Here is a 21,106-nt window from a genome sequence, read left to right on the forward strand (position 1 = left end):
CTGGCTCAATGGCCATTACCAAATTTTGGTAAACATTTTGTACTGTCTTACATGTTTGTTTATATTTTCATATTGAACGATGTGCATTATTGTAATACTATACAAAATGTTACACAGCCCCCATCAGAGATCTGATAAAACTAAATCATTCTCAGCAAAAATCATCAAGACATTCACAATTACTTTCTCATGCTTTCCTGCTTACTGTATTACAGCAATGGAAAGAAAAATTAGTTCATTTGATTTTTTGCTGGAAGATGGGAAAGAAAATACTGAGGTACAATGTCTAATCAACGTCACAATAAGAACCCAAAGACTGAAAAATATGAAAGCAAGTTATAGTATTGACTGTAGTGATGAAACCCGCACTAAAATGTTGTTATAAAACTAAAAGAGAAAGAGAGAAATGCATCAGACCTAGTACAGCTGTGATGGTATTGTTAACAAGATAATTGTGTTTGTACACTCTTCTAAAAATCAAGATGACATCACCACATTTTACTTTATCAAAAGATTTCTCAGAACTCGGAAATGTACAAAACATATGTTCCAATTCCTTACAATATTACTATTTGCAAATCCGAGTTTCTTCTTGTGTACCTCACATACTCAGATATGGTGCAATTATTTATTAATTTTTAAATATTCTATTTGATCTATTTTCAGTTCTACTTTCAGATGTGCTGAAATATAGTGAGACTGCATTATAATATTTATTACTTCTTTATTTTTGTTTGTGCTTCACTATGAATTGTGAAAATAATGCATCTATTTAAACACATTTTCCTCTCATCTTGCAAATTATGCAGGTCATTTTGAACCGTTCACTTCATTATGGAAGGTGATTATAACAATATACAAGTATCAATTTAATACAGGCATCTTCATCTTCAACAAAAGGAAAGAAAAAACTAATGTCAACATTATTACAGCTTCTTAAATTTTTACCAAAGTATCATATCTCACTGGAGGTTTAACAGCTACATCTCATTGCTGAAACAGTTAGGACACCCAGAATTTATAATAAGTACTGATAACATAAACAACTTACTATGTCACATCAAAATCAATAGAAATTCTGTAACAGGACCAGTCCAAGCACCATAATTATGTTCATCACATTCACTACTGCACATGACATCATCTAGCTCTCAATGAAAAGAAATATAATGCCATTGTCACAACATCACAAAACACTTGTAACACATTTCTACCTTATGCAGGTGTGTGTATGTATGTGTGTATGTACACCCCCTGCTACTCCATGCCCTCACTCACACACACACACACACACACACACACACACACACACACACACGTGTGCAGCATGACAAGACTTCTGCTTTCACCATATTGAGATATCAAAAAGCAGCCAAGATTCTGCTTTCAACATACTAAGATATCAAAAAGCAGCCTGCATTGTCCAGCTGGTACTACTTTTCAGTAATTAACCAAATGTTTTGGATGATTTCGGAAGAAGGACAGGGGCATAACTTCAAAAAGTTATTACTGTTTTAAAATACACTAAATTAGTATGTAAAACTACATAATAATTACAGCAGTAATAAAAAATATCATAATAATACCTTTAACCACACATGATGAAAATTAAAGAGCAGTAAGTACCTTTCAATTACAAGATAAAATCTTTCAATAATCAATCAGAATTTATAAAAACATAAAACAAAAGCAAAATTTGTAAACTGTACAATTAATTGATTTGACCAGTATTACAGTGGAAATATATCACAGATCAAGCAGAAAAGGACATTTGTACCAAAATGTGCGAACAGCAAAATATTTAGGGCAAACTCTGTGAAATATGTGTTCATATTTTCCCCTGTTGTAGGGATAAAATTTTCTGTTTTCATACCAATCAGTACAGCTGCACATGGAAACTGCAGCAGAAATGAATCTCCTCAATGAACGTAATATTGGACAGGAGAAAACAAGCAGCATGAAACTGAATGAAAATATAAATTGTGATTGAAAACTGTGACTCAAAACCACACTATTCTTATTGCTCGCACATTTTTTTTTTTCCAAATAAATGATTTTACAAACTGTCAGCATGGGAATTCTACTGTAACATCATTATTTGGCAAGGGAAGATGTGTGGTGGTGGGGGTGGTGGTGCTGCTGCTGCATGTGGGGGTTGGCTATTCAAACCTGTACTAAAATCTATAAAAAAAAGGCTGACATGTACATGATACAGTACAAATAATGTACTCATTACAATCTTAAATATACTATGTTACGCACTTAATCCCTAATCATCACGATATCTGAAGTACATTATCTTCAATAATCACAGCCACAGCCATAACCACGATGGCATGGTGCCAAATATATGCAGACAGACAAAGTTATTGGCAAGACAAATACAAATACATTTTTCAAAATGTATGAACCGATAACTTAAAAACATAACTCAGTCACTGTAAAAATAACATGTTTGTTTGCATCATGAAGTTTACTGGAGATCTGGCCAGACATCACTGATTGTAGTTACAAAGGGCAATATAAGATAAAACTGGCAGTCAATGTTGCAAGAACAAATATGTTTTAACTTAAAGAAATTCAAGCAGCTCTATTTCATGACATGAAGTACACTTATAATTTAACTCCTGAGAAGATTGTACAGTTTTCAGTGCAAAATAGAACCTAAAACTCACTGAACTTTAGTGCACAACAATCCTTCAAATGCAGTGTCCATGCAGAAAAAATAGATATCTAATGAGAAAAATCCAGATCTATATACATATACGTTCCACTGTGGATAAAATGTCTTGGAGAAACAGGATGGCTTTAGCAACAGTCTACACTTTCAAAATCTTTTTTTTTTTATCACTGATGAAACACACACACACACACACACACACACACACACACACACACACAGCATCTGTATTAGTACCAGTTAAAATAAGTACAGTGTAGAATGCAATACTTATGTCGCTGTAGTAATGAATAATTAAATTATTGATTTGTTAGCAATTCCAAAACTATTAACAGAGTTAAGATGTTATAAATTTTATAGCCAACACAGGGAAAACTCTTTCTTATAGTTATACTGCAGTTCTTCTCCATTGATTTCGCTTGAAACCAACAATGACGTATGTTCCAAGTGATATGTTACATTAGGTTCGTTGTTTCAAGTTGTGTAGTTATAGCATTCAGTCTTAAGTTCCACACACAGCTGTTTGCACCATGGAATTTTTGGCAGTACTTTCACAGTTTACACAGGGTATTGTTATACACCCAAGACTGGTTGATCTGGTGGAAGAAAGAAGTAGGAAAAGACTCTCCCTGTTCACTCCGCCTCCGTTCTCCTTCTCGCTGCCGTTCCTCTAACTAAAAAAAAAAAAAGTTCATAACACAACAAGAGGAATAACACTATGAATCAGCATCAGATATATAAAAAATAAATAACTATATGATACATCATTTCAATTGTTAATGATATCAGTTTGACAAGAAAGAGAATCCCCAAGTTTCTCCAGATATGCCATATCCAACTGACGCCACTCATTAATAGTTAGAAACTTTGCAAGCTAGAAATAAGCTCAGAAGAGAATATATTTTCACCCCCTTAAAAGAGAACACTGATGCCTTTGGAGCACTGTAGTTGGTGTAGCCCTGGTGCATGTGGTCATATTATCCTCCACTGCTGATAGAGATCATGGCAGTGGAGTGGTGTGCATGTGCCAGTTGTAACGCCGGAAATGCATATCCTCCTATTTCCATCTATTGTACTATTTTTTTTTCCTTGCTTTGTTACCTCAAGATATGACATTTCTGTCTCTTTGTATATTGTAATTGTTTTACTATTTGTATATTTATGCATTTATGTCGATGTATAATTGGTTTGTTTCGTAAATATTATTTGTATTTTTACGCTGGGTCTTGCCTAGGGAAAATTGCTATCGAACGATTACGTCGATAGGTCGTGTGAAGAATCAAAGTGTGTAGGATCTTTGGTAGTGTTAACTCTGCCGCGTGGAGCGCGGGCTGAGAGAGGGAGTGTGGCGGGAGTAGCGAGTGGAGCAGGTGTGTTGTGTGACGCTCCCGCGAGTTGCCGCGCTTTCGGGGTTTGGCAGCATGTAATTGCGCTCGACTTGCGATGATAGTTTCTGACATGGTGTCGCGGACGGGAAACATTAACTAGCGCACATCAAGAGCCCGTTTCGTCTGGTGACCGTGCCGAGAAGAAGGCGCGCCAACATCCAGCTTCTGCAACAGCGACGGCCGACAATGAGTGACTGTCGCCACCTCCTCGACCGACGGCTTCAAACCTTCAATCAACCTACAAGGAAGACTGGACGCACGTAAAGTTTTAGAGCTGTATGGCAGACCTCAGCTTTTAATCTTGTTCCGTTTTCGTCACTATAATTACAGCAACTTAGCATGAACGTTTGTTGCTCATTGTCCCAATTGCATTACCAAGCAGAGTCCCTTCCTTTTCCGGAATGAACCCGAGTGTCATTGAAATTCAAACGCCAGCATTAAAGTAATATTCTATTTCACTGCTTTAATTTCAAAGTTCAGTTAAAGTCTCAGAGCTGGCTACAATATTCAGATTACACAAGCACGAATTAAGAGTGCGAGCTTTGTTACCGTATTTTAGCTTACCTGTGACTGCAGCTCAGCTTGGTACGTACTAAATTTTACTATTGTTAATTGTTCAGAATCATTTAATTCAAGTTCAAAGTTAAATCTCTTCTTTCTAAATTGCGTAGATTCAAGTAGCTTTTGAAATGATTGTTGAGGTAGTCCAAGACTAACCGTATTTTACTGAATTTCGATGTGCTTCAGAAAGAAAGCTCACTATTAACTTCAGTCACTAAATTAACTTTCGATTTTCCGGTTTTATTAATTCTTTTGCTAAATTAAGTCAGGGTGTAGCGAAATTAATTACTTCTGACAAACTTTCAGTTTTCACACTACGCGTGTCAACCTTCAGTTGCCACGCTTCTAGTGCTAATTATATGTGTAATAACCTTTATTTTTCAGTTACTATAGTAATTGTCCTTAGGACTGGCGACCGTGATTTCCCCCAAATCTCAAATACCTAATTACCGCTAGTTAATTGTTAACGTAACGGCTGCACATTTACTTTCTTTATTAACTTTACCCCTTTTCAAAATTATTTTCCACCAGTTTCATTAGCACATTTCCTTTCATTTAGATGTAACCCTTTCCTCCCTCTTTACCGACAGGTTAACTTCGGTGACGATTGCTTTTCCAAAACTCCCATTAGGTACACGCGGTTTCATCTTTCACTGTCATTAAGGTCGGTAAGTGAGGGGGAGGTTACACGTGGCGACAGGACAATCTTCGGATTTGAGGTTGTTCTGGACACGAATTTTGCATTGTGCAAATCTCGTAACAAAGTACTGGTTACGTACAGGCCTTTACGTCAACGAGAATAAGTAGTGGGAGTAATCCTAATTATATTTGAGGTTTGGCATTTATATTGAAAATTATTAAAATGAGTGAAGGCAACAATTGCCAAAATTTGGTAGAATTGGATACGGAACAATCGGTTGAACAGTGGGAAACGCGCACCGCGGTACCCATTGTTCAGGGGCAGGCGGCTAGCATGAAAGACGCGACCGCTGAAACGCAACAAAGAGCAGAAATGGAATTCCACACTTTAGAAAATGTTTCGGAATCGGAAGTGAAAATCAAATGTGAATCCCTTGATGACGAATACAGGGGGACAATTAAAGAGGAAGCCGCTACGGAAGTAAAACCGGTAGTTTCCGGGAATTTAACTGATTTATTGAATGTTTTGATTAACGAAATCAAGAGTCAATCGGCAGAAATTAAAGCTCTGTCTGCCAAGCAAGAAGATCAGGCTGCCAAGCAAGAAGCTCAGGCTGCCAAGCAAGAAGCTCAGGCTGCCAAGCAAGAAGCTCAGGCTGTCAAGCAAGAGGCTCAGGCTGTCAAGCAAGAGGCTCAGGCTGTCAAGCAAGAGGCTCGGGCTGCCAAGCAAGAAGCTCAGGCTGCCAAGCAAGAAGCTCAGTCTGAAAAAATTGAACGGATGCTAGACAATCAGAACAAAGCTATTAATGTTGTTAACAACAATGTTGGAGTTGTTAATACAAAAGTTGATAAAATCAAAGAAGATATTGTTGTAATTAATACCGAAATCGGTAATCTTAAACAGGAAATGATAGGCGTTCAGGCGGAAATTGCGAGCATAAATACTCGTTTTGATTCCGAAATTAGCAGAATCGAGAAAAGTGTAGGAGAAGCAGTTGCTCCTATCATCGAGAATAAGGTGACGGAACAAATTCAATTAGTGAAAAATGAGGATCAACAGAAGGTGGAAACTTTAAAGGCTTTAGTGTCCGAAGTAGACACTAAAGTGAGGGAGCAGGCTAATACCTGCGAAGAGAAAAAGAGGGAAGTGGAAACGCTTGCGACAACCACTTGCCAAGTAATTACAAGAGTGTCGGAATTAGAAAAGAAACTTGACGAAAAACAGAGCTATGTGCCAATCTGTGCACATAGTTCGGAATTGTTGACGAAAGAGGAGCGGTTCGACCCCTTGAAAAAAGGCGGTATACACGTGACGGATTTCATTAAAAATTGTGAAAGAGTTTTACCCAGATCATGGACTAATGAGAGAAAAATTAATGCGGTTATTGATGTGCTGGCTGGTGATGCCAAGCGTTGGGGCTTAAACCTCAACATTACGAACCTGACTTTTGACGAGTTTAAAATTTTGTTTCTGGCTGAATACTGGTCAGAGCAAAAACAGCAAAGTGTCTGGCGCGAATTTGTCGTATCGAGGCCTTTCGATGCGAATTTGCGCGGCTCGATGAAGGAGTTTTGTGAGGGCTGGATCCGCAAGTTGGAATATTTGCGTGATCGCCGCACGGAATCCGAAATAGTCTGGGAACTCTACAAGAAGCTTCCAGATGATACAAAACGCTACGTAGGAAGCAATTATAGGACAGTGAATGATTTCCTGGAAAGAGTGGAGGACGAGGACAATTGGCGCAATAATCGCGACAGTGGTAGAGGCCGTGGTAACAACGGGTACCACAGCAACCACAACAATGATAACCATGGGAATAATGCATACCGCAGCAATAACAATAATGGTTCGGACCGTAATAACAATCGGTACAATGCAAATAATAACAGGAATGACAGAAACCAGTATCATACTAACGTGATACGGGCTTCACAGAATAGTAATAACGCCAGAGGGTGTGATCAGCCGCCTCAGCAGCATCCGGGGAGCGTATCTGCTGAGACGAGACAGGGAAACCATTAGCCGCGCCGGTGAGGGGCCGAGCGGGCGTGGAGAAATTTTGGCGGCCCAATAACAAGAGAAAACCCAGGTGTCGCCGTTATGAAAATTCCGTGTGGAATAATCAACGGCGGGAGAGTGTGCCAGTGTTAAGAGAAAAGAGTGCGCCCACAAGTAGTAGATCAGCTGTATACACGGCAGTAGAAAATACATTCGCTGTCAGTGAGAACAATTTAAGTAGTGTTCCGGAAATCGATCATAAAGTGGCAGCTGTAATACCCACAGCGGAACTGGAGATTGAGTTTAAGAATGATTCACATGTGTTGAGAGAAGATCAGATGTCGGATAACACGTCCGTCATCGAGCGAGGGGATGCAGAGAGGGATGAGGTCTGGTTAAGGCAGTTCGGTCGCTTATACGACGAACTAAGAGATTATAGGGGTCTGTATGGGAGAAGTGTTTATGGGGAGCGCGTGCAGGATTTGCCGCGTCTCGTCCCGCAGGAAGATAGTGTTTGTGAAGTGATAGAAAGTTCTGGCCCTAACCGACAGACTTTACTAGAAATAGTTGATGTTAAGGGGGAGCACGAGCAAGATTCGTCGTGTTTCGTCCCGCAGGAGTTAGATGTTGAAGTAGTAACGGAAAGTTCTGGCCCTAACCGACAGACCTTACCGAAAGTTTCAGTGGTAGAAGTAACCGACCCACCCGACGCAAACCTCCAGTTTAAACATTGCGAGAGTATTAAGGAGAAAGATTGCGAAAATTTTAGTGATAGCCGGACACGATTGGTAGAAAAGCACATAGATTACAACGTGTATGAGGTTAGAGCTGACATTATACGGTCAGACGATAGCAGTGTGGGTTGCGCAGATCTAGCGGAAGTAATTGCAGAAACTACTGGACACATTCCTCCAGGTAGATTGGCGGATGAGATTAATCTGACCAAAGTGGAATCAACGAAGGTGACGATTAATGAATTGATAGCAAAGCAACACTCACTAGTTGACGAGTTACAGGAAAAGGTTTCGGTATTGGAGGCGAAGCTACAGGCTAAGCCTCAGGACAAACGTGTTGAAATTAAAACTGTATGTGAACAGAGGCTGAAAAAGCCGCCAGATAAGCCGGATTTAAGGTCAAAGCCGGATGGTTTTTTCTGGAATGACCTGGATATAGACGAGGATTTACTGTGGGAAAATAAAGAAACAGCCGAGGACAAGTGTAGACAGATAGTAGTGTCTGTTAATATGCATGACCTACAACTAAACGTGTTGATTGACACCGGTGCAGAATTGAGTGCTGTATCTGGGAAAATATTTGAGTTACTGAAAGACAGACCTGGCATCGTAGTTATGCCAGTAACAGGAGTGAAAATTATCGGTGCTACTGGGAAGGCCAGTAAACCGGTCACAAAACAGATTTTTGTCAAATTCGAGATATGTGGGGCACGATTTGAACAAGAGTTTGTCGTCGTGCCAGACTTGACTATGGAAGTAATTATCGGGTTAGATTGGCTATTAAAGTACCGTGCAGTGATTAATTGCGAAAGTAAAACTTTGACATGTACGTCACAAAATAAAACAATAGTAGTTAGTTTTGACGAGGCAGGAGACGGTGTGCATAGGCAATACCAGCCTATACACATTGTTAACTGGCCGGATGCTATTGACGTAGGTATGAATTTGAACTACTGTAATGTGAGGAATCTCGGAATTGACAATAGTGTAGAAAGTGAATTGGAAAGTATTGTAGACGGTGTGTCAAACGTAACACGAACAAAGACGAGGCCTGTATGAAGTAATAATGAGGAATAAGAGTGTGTTTTCAGACAAACCGGGACTTGTGGAAGGATATAAATGCAAGTTGCATGTAATTCCGCACGAACCATTCTTCGTGAGACCGTATGCTATACCGCTGTCCAAAAAGGAAGCAGTGCAACGAGAGATAGATAAGATGATCGAATGGGGGGTGATTGAAAGAAGTACGAGTCCATACAATAACGGTTTGGTCATTGTAGCAAAACGGGATGGTAGTGTGCGTATTGTGATTGACGCACGCACGTTGAATAGGGTCGTTCAACGTGAAACAGACAGACCAGAGAGTATGGAGGAGGTTTTGCAACGTTTTCATGACGTTAAGTTCATGACTAGCCTCGATCTGACGGCTAGTTACTGGCAAATAGAACTCTAAGAAGAATCTAGGCCATTCACCGCCTTCTTGTTTGCGGGCAGGTGTTATCAGTATAGAGTACTGCCGTTTGGACTTAATATATCTGTGTCTGTATTCATCAGGGCCCTAGATAAAGTGCTAGGACCGGCTTTGAGTTCAAGATTAACTGTATATGTTGACGACCTATTGTTGGCCAATGCCACTTGGCATGACCATTGTGACCTGTTAGATGAAGTTTTTAGAGCATTGCGCCGTGGCGGAATGACTCTAAAGCTAAAGAAATGCGAATTTGTGAAGCAGGAACTGAAATTTTTAGGGCATGTAATTACCACTGCTGGTATTACGAAGGACCCAGAGAAACTAGAGGCAATAAGGAATTGTCCTCCACCCAAGTCTAGGAAACAGTTAAAAAGTTTTCTAGGGTTAACAGGATTTTACCGCAAATTTGTAAAAGGACAAGTGTTTAATGATGAAAATTTGAATAACCTCTTACGCAAAAACGTTCCGTTTGTGTGGACTGACGGGTGTCAGGCCGCTTTCGAGAGATTAAAAGACGAGTTGTTAAGATCTAACATACTATTTCATCCTGATTTATCGCTACCCTTCCATCTGGGAACGGATTCGTCCAATTACGGGGTGGGGGTAGAACTGTTCCAAGAAGTTGGTGAAGGAGAGGATAAGGAACACCGGACGATAGCGTTCGCGAGTCGAACTTTATCAAAAAGTGAGCGAAACTACACGATTTCTGAGAAAGAGTGTCTCGCTATCGTGTGGGGATTCAAGAAGTTCAAGGGTTACCTATGGGACCGTAAGGTGATTATTCATACGGACCATAAGGCGCTCACTTATCTGAAGGATTGTAAACTACTTCACGAAAGACTGACTAGGTGGTCGCTGTATTTACAGCAATTTAACTATGACATCTGTTACGTAAAAGGGACCGACAATTGCGTAGCGGATGCGCTGTCGCGGTTGCCCGAGTCTAATCAAGATGTATTGAAAGATGAGTCAGATGGAGTGGTCAAATTATATTATTTTAAAGAAGTTGAGGGACGTAAATTAGTAGTGAACATCTGTAAGAATCTACGTCGTCATCAGAACGAGGACGGTTGTTTAAATATGGTGAAAACCCGATATGACGAAAGGAGTCCAGAAGGAGAGAAATTAAGAAAGTATTACAAGATATACGATTATATCTTGTACATATGTAAGGGTAAAGATAGTAATGTTTGGCGGGTATGCTGGCCCACCAAATACGTCACGGAAATAATAGACTACTACCATTTGGCGTATGGTCACTGTGGACCAAAGAAATGTACGGAAAAGCTGAGTGAAGTAGTGCATTTTAACAACATGTTAAAACGCGTTACTGACAGAGTGAAAACTTGTGATTTATGTCAGAAGGTGAAGGTTACCAACTGTACGAGTCGTGGTCCTATGCAAAGTATAAGGCCTAACGACACCTTTGAGTTACTGTGCGTGGACTTGTACGGATCTTTGCCCAAGTCATCAGGAAACTCTGCCTACATTTTAGTAGTGCTAGAAGCTTTTTCCAAGTTCATCAAGCTATACCCGATTAGGAAAGCTACAGCCAAAGCGGTCTATAGCAAGCTTGTGAACGATTATTTTGTTCATATTGGCAAGCCCAAGGCGATTCTATCAGATAATGGGGCACAATTTACTTCTAAGTTGTGGAATGAAGGCATGGAAAGTAATGGGGTCGAGGTGATCCATATTTCAGCTTACTGTCCGGCTGGGAGGTATATGCGTGAGCTAGGCCGACTTTGCCGTACCTATTGCCATCACAATCATAGGGCATGGGGCAAATATGTAGCAGTATTTGAGAGAATTATGAACACCTTGAGACATGAATCGACGGGATTTTCTCCAGAGGAAATCCTGTTGGATGACAGAAGTAAAAGTTTAGTGGAAGAGATAATCAAATTCCCTCCACGGATTGACATTAGTATTGGTGTGAAAAAAAGATCGTTTGCGAGAAGTAATGAAGCTAAAAGCCGATGCTCGCATACGTCGTCATGACGCTAAAACGCGTTTTGCTAAGTTTGCAATCGGAGACTTAGTACTTGTAAAAGCTCATGAGAAATCGAGCGAGATAGACAATGAAATCTCTAAATTTAAGTTTGTTTATAATGGACCATATAAAGTCATTGGTATACCTCACACAAATGCTTATTGCTTAGAGTATCCAAGCTCTGGAAAACGATTAGGTATACGGAATATTGTAGACTTGAAATTGTACCAACCTAGGATCGATTAATACCACACAATGGGTAATTTGTACAGTATGTAAATATAGAGTGTAAGATTTAAGGATGTGCCATGTTACGATGCTTTTGCCTGACCTAGAGGTCATTAAAGAAGTTGTAATTAATAAGTAATTAATTTTGACTAAATGATTTAAGAGTAACTGATTAGTAATCATCTGAAAAATCCAAGCTGCTAGTTTAAGTTTTCAGCTGAGTCACAGTAGATTAAGCAATGTAAATATGATTTTGTAACTTTCTGTAATATTTCATGAATGTGTGTTTTTATTAGTCATTGCCGATGTACTTAGACGCTGTTTTAAGTTTCAGGCTAGTACATGCGTGTGATGATGGACAGTGTTGAGTTATCCACTGTGATAGTATTAAGGGACTCCTTGAGATTACTCGGGAGTGAGTTTTTCCTAAAGAATTCAGTGAAACGGACGTTCTGGAAATGCCGTCACACAGGCAGGTGAGATCAAGCGTGCCGCACAGGCGGGCGCAACAATACTTGCGAGGCGAAGCCGCTGTCGGCTCTGTGCCGCTGTCGGCTCTTGTGCCGCTGTCGGCATTCTTTGTACTTGCGGGTACGGAAGGCGGAACTGTTTTTCTTCCTGGACAGCTGAAAGAATTCTACTGTCAATATTTATGTTTTATTTTATCTGCTGTATATTATTTTCTTGTTTAGCGTTAATTGGACATGACGAGAATATTAATTATGAAAAGGTTACATAAAATTGTGTATTCTATGTAATTAATTATTAGTTTGCGTATTTTGATATACCTGTTTTTTATGACCATGTACTCTGATCAATTTTGCAAATAGTATTCCATTTCTTATAGTGTTACGAATTTTAATGATTTTGGAATAGCTAAACCATTTTCTATGTTTTCTATGAATTTTGATATGTTGTCAACCTGTTTTATTTTGTGCAAGATGACAGAGTGGAATAAGATTAGGAGTGTCTCCACTCAATTATTATTGTCTAAAAAATTGGGTTATGGTTAATTAGACGAATGCTAAATTTTTTTGATGTTTTGAGCATATGCATTTCCGCTGTTTCTTTTTTGGGACATTTTCTGAGTCTGTTTACGTTACACGAACATCCTCAGACAATGTGGGGCACGTGTAACGCCGGAAATGCATATCCTCCTATTTCCATCTATTGTACTATTTTTTTTCCTTGCTTTGTTACCTCAAGATATGACATTTCTGTCTCTTTGTATATTGTAATTGTTTTACTATTTGTATATTTATGCATTTATGTCAATGTATAATTGGTTTGTTTCGTAAATATTATTTGTATTTTTACGCTGGGTCTTGCCTAGGGAAAACTGCTATCGAACGATTACGTCGATAGGTCGTGTGAAGAATCAAAGTGTGTAGGATCTTTGGTAGTGTTAACTCTGCCGCGTGGAGCGCGGGCTGAGAGAGGGAGTGTGGCGGGAGTAGCGAGTGGAGCAGGTGTGTTGTGTGACGCTCCCGCGAGTTGCCGCGCTTTCGGGGTTTGGCAGCATGTAATTGCGCTCGACTTGCGATGATAGTTTCTGACATGGTGTCGCGGATGGGAAACATTAACTAGCGCACATCAAGAGCCCGTTTCGTCTGGTGACCGTGTCGAGAAGAAGGCGCGCCAACATCCAGCTTCTGCAACAGCGACGGCCGACAATGAGTGACTGTCGCCACCTCCTCGACCGACGGCTTCAAACCTTCAATCAACCTACAAGGAAGACTGGACGCACGTAAAGTTTTAGAGCTGTATGGCAGACCTCAGCTTTTAATCTTGTTCCGTTTTCGTCACTATAATTACAGCAACTTAGCATGAACGTTTGTTGCTCATTGTCCCAATTGCATTACCAAGCAGAGTCCCTTCCTTTTCCGGAATGAACCCGAGTGTCATTGAAATTCAAACGCCAGCATTAAAGTAATATTCTATTTCACTGCTTTAATTTCAAAGTTCAGTTAAAGTCTCAGAGCTAGCTACAATATTCAGATTACACAAGCACGAATTAAGAGTGCGAGCTTTGTTACCGTATTTTAGCTTACCTGTGACTGCAGCTCAGCTTGGTACGTACTAAATTTTACTATTGTTAATTGTTCAGAATCATTTAATTCAAGTTCAAAGTTAAATCTCTTCTTTCTAAATTGCGTAGATTCAAGTAGCTTTTGAAATGATTGTTGAGGTAGTCCAAGACTAACCGTATTTTACTGAATTTCGATGTGCTTCAGAAAGAAAGCTCACTATTAACTTCAGTCACTAAATTAACTTTCGATTTTCCGGTTTTATTAATTCTTTTGCTAAATTAAGTCAGGGTGTAGCGAAATTAATTACTTCTGACAAACTTTCAGTTTTCACACTACGCGTGTCAACCTTCAGTTGCCACGCTTCTAGTGCTAATTATATGTGTAATAACCTTTCTTTTTCAGTTACTATAGTAATTGTCCTTAGGACTGGCGACCGTGATTTCCCCCAAATCTCAAATACCTAATTACCGCTAGTTAATTGTTAACGTAACGGCTGCACATTTACTTTCTTTATTAACTTTACCCCTTTTCAAAATTATTTTCCACCAGTTTCATTAGCACATTTCCTTTCATTTAGATGTAACCCTTTCCTCCCTCTTTACCGACAGGTTAACTTCGGTGACGATTGCTTTTCCAAAACTCCCATTAGGTACACGCGGTTTCATCTTTCACTGTCATTAAGGTCGGTAAGTGAGGAGGAGGTTACACAGTCAGTTGCACAGTAACAGCACAGATGGGTCGACATGCAGTGGCAGGATGGGAGAAAGAATCCATCATGTCTGGATATGCCCACAACCATAACGTGAATGAAGTTTCCCAACTTCTTGGTGTATTATGTGGACTATTCAGTTTGGCTATGAGGAATGGTGTATTACCTGCAGTCATGCAACATGGCTTAAGAACAGTAGTCTTAAAAAGATTCTCCAACAGGAATAGGAGATGAGTGTAAGATTTTTCAACAACAATCAGTTTCAAACCCAACAGCAATTGCAGATCCATCTCAACCAGATTCTGAGCTAACAGTGCAACATTCAATGGACATTTGGAGTTGAGGCACCTCATGAAAGGCCACTGCTCATAGGGATGCACAAAGCTGCACTTCTCCATCAGCCAAACAACACAGAAACAATAGCTAAAAGAACGTGTTTTCAATTGATGCAAAGCACGAGTTATTTAACCCACAATATGTGAAGGGTGTAGGTCAGGTTCCATATATTTCTGTGATGTTTTGGAGTGTTTATTATACCATGGCTTAGGTCCACTCTCTCAAGTTACCATAAACATGAACTAGGAAGTTTATTTTAACATACTCAGTGACCAAGTGTTGCCCTTTTTTTACATCTTCATGATGCACATGCTGTGGACACTGCCATCTTCCAAAATGATGCCAGCCATTTTCAGAGGGCTGCTTATGTACATTTATGGACTGACGAATAACCAAGTACCCTATCACACTTTCATTGGTCTGCTAAATCACAGTAATCAACATACCTGCAGTCTGGTAGTCCTAATGGAGCTAATTATCAATGAGAGGCTTCAGTTGGATATGGCATACCTGGAGAAACTTGTGGATTCTCTTTCTTGCCAAACTGATACCATTAACAAATGTAAATGTGGTGTTACACAGTATTAGTGTGATGTCTCCAGGGAAAGACTAATATTTTGTCCAGTGTAATAATTTATTTTTGAAACAAAGTGTAATGAACAGGAAGGCAAAATTCTAAAGGTCACATCCACTAATGTATGCTTATGACTGAGTGATGAGTTGCTCACTCTCTCCTCACGACAAACAGAACACTTTACTTTTTTGTCTTACATGACACAGCTATATTTAAAGATCTGTTGTTTCTTTCATTTGACTGCAATCTTAGTTACATACTAAAAGATAATATTAGCATAACTATCAAAACATATCATTCTTCTGAGTAATTCAGCAAGAACTTGATACAGTATTCAAGTAAACAAATCAAAATAGAGTCTGGAGTGTAATGCAAGAGAGTTGTGTATTTCCATGTGGATGTCAGTTGATCCACTACACTTGCATACTACAGAATGGGTTCCATGCAAAAATTACAAGTAAGATGCTTGCAAATCAACTTATTACAAAAAATATCTGCTGTGGTTGGAAAAGGAGTAGTGAGTATAATTTTACCTTTATTTTCAAGCATCAGGTATGGGGGTACGTACAAATTAAAAGAAAGGAAGCAAGTGATGGCCACACAAAAGAAACTGCAATAAGTACGGTTTGAGCAAAGGTAGGGATGGAAATTGCCATGGTCTCATTTAACAAATCATTCTGACATTCACCTCAAGCATTTACAGAAATACTTTCCCCTCACATATTTAGAGAAACTGTAGAGTGAGTCATTAGGAATCTCACCTGTCTCTTGTGAGCCGTTGCAGCAATGATATCCTTATTTTTTAAAGCTTCTGTTACTTTCAGCCACATTCTTCTTGACTCAAATGTTGCCTGCTTTTCTATTGGTCGTACCCTCTTCTTATATATGTCTAAGCTGTTCACTTCAATTATTTTGGTTGCTGCCTACAAACACAAAAATGAAAATCAGTGAGTTGTTAACATACAATACAAAACACTTTTATCCTATTTACAATAGGAAGTTACTATCTTAAGTTAGTATAGATAAAGTACATTTAATGAAGGAACTGAAAGCCATCTAATACGAATGAAGGCAGTCTGAAGCAAAAACTTGTGGTGCAACAATGAAGTAATGATGTAAAGAGAGAAGAAATTATGGTATTGCATTTTAGCTTGTGTCTAATTTTTCAAAGCACTCACAACCAAAAGCCAAATAACATATTTGGAACTTTCTAGGTAATAATTTAAGCCCGTCAAGAACACAGCATCAATACTGTGCCTACAAGGATTTCACTTTTTACTGTAAACCTATATCAAATTTTGAGTAACAGAAGTATTTTTGGAGGAAAGGCCACAAAAATATAATTTTACTTTTTGAAATCTGAGTAGGTATGTCAAACAGCACATAAATGTATTGTGAAAAAGTAAACACTCATTAATCAAAGTTTTTGTTTGAACATCACAGCACTTTACCTGGAATAGTTATATTGGATTGGTGTGCCTTTGATTTACTGGAAACAATAACCTAGACCACCAAGTCAGTTATGAAGTTCAGGTCCACACTGAATCTTAATAATCACAGTGTGAACTGCCATTTACCACCTATAAAGCTATGGCAAAAATGGAAGTTAAGTGCCATGAATATCTCTAAGACCAAAGAGCACTGAAACACTGACATTACCAGCAGATCAACAAGACCACAAAACTGTAGTAAACACTAAATGCAACATACACACTATCATCTAGAGTTATTAGGTCGTGTGTGGTAAAAAAAAAGGGGGGGGGGTAGCCAGCCATACTGCAGTAAGGGATACATATTATTCCTCATTCCACAATCACAATGTTGTAGGAATCTTGTTGAGTAATTTACAATAACACAATGTTTGGTGGTCATGGTACAAGTAAATGAAGAAAGAATCTGCTGTGACAAGTTAGGTAATGGTAAACAGAGATCTATGTGAAATCCTGCTTTTTATCGCACAGTATCATGATCTTGAGAAATTTATTTTGTATCCTTGGAGTAATGGCATGGTGCAAGACAACCAGATGTTGTGATCTGACTGGTGACACACATTTTCATCCAGACATCAAAAAGGAATTTATGGATAAATTGAGATGATGATGAATTAGTACACCTATCTTTGCAGTGAACCTGGAAGTCTGAGGGGAAAAAACTTTTACAAAGGTGTCGTGTAATGATGTTAGAAATACCTTTGGAATGAGTGTGATTGGTAATTGTGTGAACCATCTGTAAATTTGTTAGTTACCCAGTATGAAGCAGCTAAGACAGCCCATTCCAGATACATCCAGAATGAATAATTATATCAAGATGAGGTTTTTGCTAAGTTTTGGTGGACAATGTGGTGAATTTTCTAACATATCCAAGTGATTTTTAATGCTTATAGCTACCGAACTATGACAGTAACTATATACAGAACTATAAACTTTTAATGGCATTAAAATAGCCTTTGAAGAAGACTTCAACAACTTACCATGTGAAACTTGATCAAATAGTAACAAAGTACCAGCACCACAAACTACTGTACCATTGTCAGGAGAAGAGATCCCACAAATGTTTTAACTACTGCAGGAAATGTAAGCAAACACGTCCCAGGTACATTTTGTGTGTTTGAAGCCCATCAATCTGTGGTCTCCTGTTATAGTGATCAGACAATTTGCTCATGGCACTACTCATTGTACAGGACAGTTGAAAAAGTGGGTACGGTTTCTGCCAAACTTTTAGAGCAGCAGTGCACTTGTATCCTTAAAGGTATTCCGATTGTGCTGATGCATCACAATTCGTCTTTGCAAACAATGTACAAAAATTTCAAGACTCAATGTGTGAATAATAAAAGAATAAAATATGCCAATGAAAAAGAACATTAACTGACAACAGAAATGAAACTATTATTTTAGCAATGGTAACACACTGCCCATGTCTCACTACAAGATTGCTTGAATGAGGGAGCAGGATCAGCAAAAGGAGTGTTCTGCAAATACTACAGTTAAACACAGCTCATCCTCATCACATTTTGTTCCATCAACAGCTGCACTGCAGTGACATTCAAAATTGGTTACAGTTCTCCAAATGCTGTCCCTGAAAATTGGAAAGTGATGCTTTATTTCTGTGCCCACTACTACCATGGTCAGTCAATCTGTAGTGCAGGCTTTTCAAGAATCACATCACTAACTCCTATTTTATTGGTGAGGCGGTAAATAGCCACAAATATCTAAAGTTCCCAACAGATATGCTGCTGCAGTTACAGGAAGAATTCCTCTTGACAATTCAATCCATGTGGTACCAACAGGACAAATGTCCAACCCATTCTGCACAGATAATTACCAGCTTTCTTAATGGAATATTTTAAGATTGTTGGACTGGTCATTTGGGATAGACACAATAGCTTGCAAGCTCACCAAACTTAAAACCTCTGGACTTTTATCTGGGTGGAGGAAATTAAAACAAGAGGTCTACAAGAAAACACAAACACCGTGAGAGGACTTGTATAACACAGGTCTGTGCTGCTGTAAGTCCAAATGAAATTTAATACTTGGTAGCATGTATTATTGTCCAAGACCAACACTTTGAACACTTGATATGGCTGTACAATAACAATCTCACAAACCATACCAAAGTTACATGTTTGTTTAGATTTTAAACAGTAGGGTTGAGCTTGTGGGACCTCTTCTACTAACAGCAGGACACTGGCTTGCAGAACTGTTATCTTGTTACTATTTGCTCAAGTCCCCAACATATTATATTGTTGAAGTTCTCTCCAAAGGTTCTCCCCAAATCCACAAAAAGTATATATTTCAATTTTTAAAAGTCACAAATTATCCCTTATACCTCAGGGAAAACCACACCTTGATATATTTACTCATTTCGGCTATATTTTGGATGGCCTGCCTTAGCTGCTTCACCATATTTATTTGTTAGATCACTTGCACAACACGCATCATGATTTGGAAAATGTCACAGGTCAAAAGTATTTTAGTACAATAAAAGCACTGGGTACAATGTTCTCTCTCTCTCTCTCTCTCTCTCTCTCTCTCTCTCTCTCTCTCTCTCTCTCTCTGTGTGTGTGTGTGTGTGTGTGTGTGTGTGTGTGTGTGTGTGTGTGTAAGGGAGGGAAAATCAAACAGGGCTGAAACAAGCAGCACAATTAAGAAAATAGGAATGCAGGTGAGCTACAATGAACAACATAGTGAAGATCTTACCACAAACAAAGCCAACAAACACCACCGTGGAACAAGTTTATATCAACCAACAGTTGATTCTGCAAAAACTTTATTAGCAGCTGAAAGAACGTGAATTTTGTGAATGGGAACCATAAACTTTTGATGACAAGGCAACAAGTCAACCAAATCCTCCACTGGAAAAAATGTCTGGTGTGTCATAAATGGCATTAGTTACAGTACGTATGTCATATAATAGGAAGCTCTTACCAACGCACCGAATTTATACACCTGGTAAGAGAGTGAGATATGCCTCCTTGTCTGATTTAGGTGTTCACATGAACATGAATGTGATCACTCCCAAAGAAACAATGAAAACATAATAGTTTGTCACATAAGTTGCAACAAATGAATGAAACAGTTTCACAATCGCACAGTTTCTCTGTGCTCTGTCAAAACGTATATTTTTTAACATTTTTCAAGTTTTGTTCTGTTTTGGAAGTTTTTACTCTTGAATTCCTTTGTTGTAACATAGTTCACACCCGTTTATTTGTTGTTTTCATTTCTGTGAGCCATCTATGTGGTATCTTGCCTGCTCTCACTATTCATCACGTTTACTTGTGACAGTAAAGTATGCTTGCCACATGACTCATATTCTATAACCAACTGAGGAGCTTACAAGAAGGGAACAAACATTTCAATGACCAAATGCACAGTAAATAATGTTGTGAAAAAAATAAATAAATGGTATTAGGGAGTTTTGAACATGGCTCACCCATTTGACAGTTCAACACTGACCATGTAACCACGATGCCTCGGCTCCTCAACTTCGTTTAATATTACACTTGTGAAGCTTGGACCATTCACTGTTCCTATTTCACTTTTGTCATAGTTCAGCACACCTCCTTCCTGTTTTCACGCTTGATCTGTGTTCAGTTTTTTGTGGGTTACCCACTGGGGCATGGTACCACTAAATCTGAGGGAGTGCAATGGGGTGTTTGACTTTAAAAATGTGCTTTTCGCAGTTTAAATTATCATCAATATGGACACCTAAGAATTTTAAGTTTTCACTCTGTTTACTATTTCCTCACCACGTGTTACACTTATCATTGGTGTAGTACTCCTGTATGCGCAGAACTGAATAAGTTGTTTTTTAAAATCAAGGGCAAGGCAATGTGGAGAAAACCAATGATACATTTATGAGCATTGTTTACCATTTCTTCTGTTTCTGTACATATGCTTGGACTGATGACATTAATAGTGTCATCTGCAAAAACAACTAATTCTGCTTGTTGTATATTAGATGTAAATTTGTTTACTACATGAGGAACAATGGCAGACCTAAGATTGAGCCTTGGTGAACTCCATACATGATTTCTTTCCAGGCAGAATTACATCCCTGGATAATATTGGTTGAATTACTAAGTAAAATATTCTGCATCCTTTTGGTTGGGTATGATGATGTCCATTGGTTGGCCATACCATCAACCCCACAAAACTTCCGTTTATCTAGGAGAATACTATGTTTCAACAGTCAAATGTCATATATATAATGGTACACCTGGAAAGAGCATGTTGATTTTGGTCTGATGATGGCATATGCCCCCTGT

The 21,106-nt window shown here is 38.8% G+C and overlaps 1 protein-coding gene across 4 annotated transcripts in view; it reads right to left on the minus strand.

Annotated features, from left to right (window-relative positions):
• Positions 1-704: 704 nt before the first annotated feature.
• Positions 705-21,106, minus strand: part of LOC126183372 (oxysterol-binding protein-related protein 11-like) — a 194,370-nt gene continuing 173,968 nt past the window's right edge. For all 4 annotated transcript variants that reach the window (XM_049925303.1, XM_049925305.1, XM_049925302.1 and 1 more), the window contains 2 exons: positions 16,104-16,265; positions 705-3,354 (listed from right to left, as the gene is read on the minus strand). In XM_049925303.1, coding sequence (XP_049781260.1) covers positions 3,232-3,354; positions 16,104-16,265 — 285 coding nt within the window. In that variant the 3' untranslated portion in view covers positions 705-3,231. The remainder of the gene's footprint in view (positions 3,355-16,103; positions 16,266-21,106) is intronic.

Source organism: Schistocerca cancellata, chromosome 4 (assembly GCF_023864275.1).
Source record: "Schistocerca cancellata isolate TAMUIC-IGC-003103 chromosome 4, iqSchCanc2.1, whole genome shotgun sequence".
Classification (NCBI taxonomy): domain Eukaryota; kingdom Metazoa; phylum Arthropoda; class Insecta; order Orthoptera; family Acrididae; genus Schistocerca; species Schistocerca cancellata.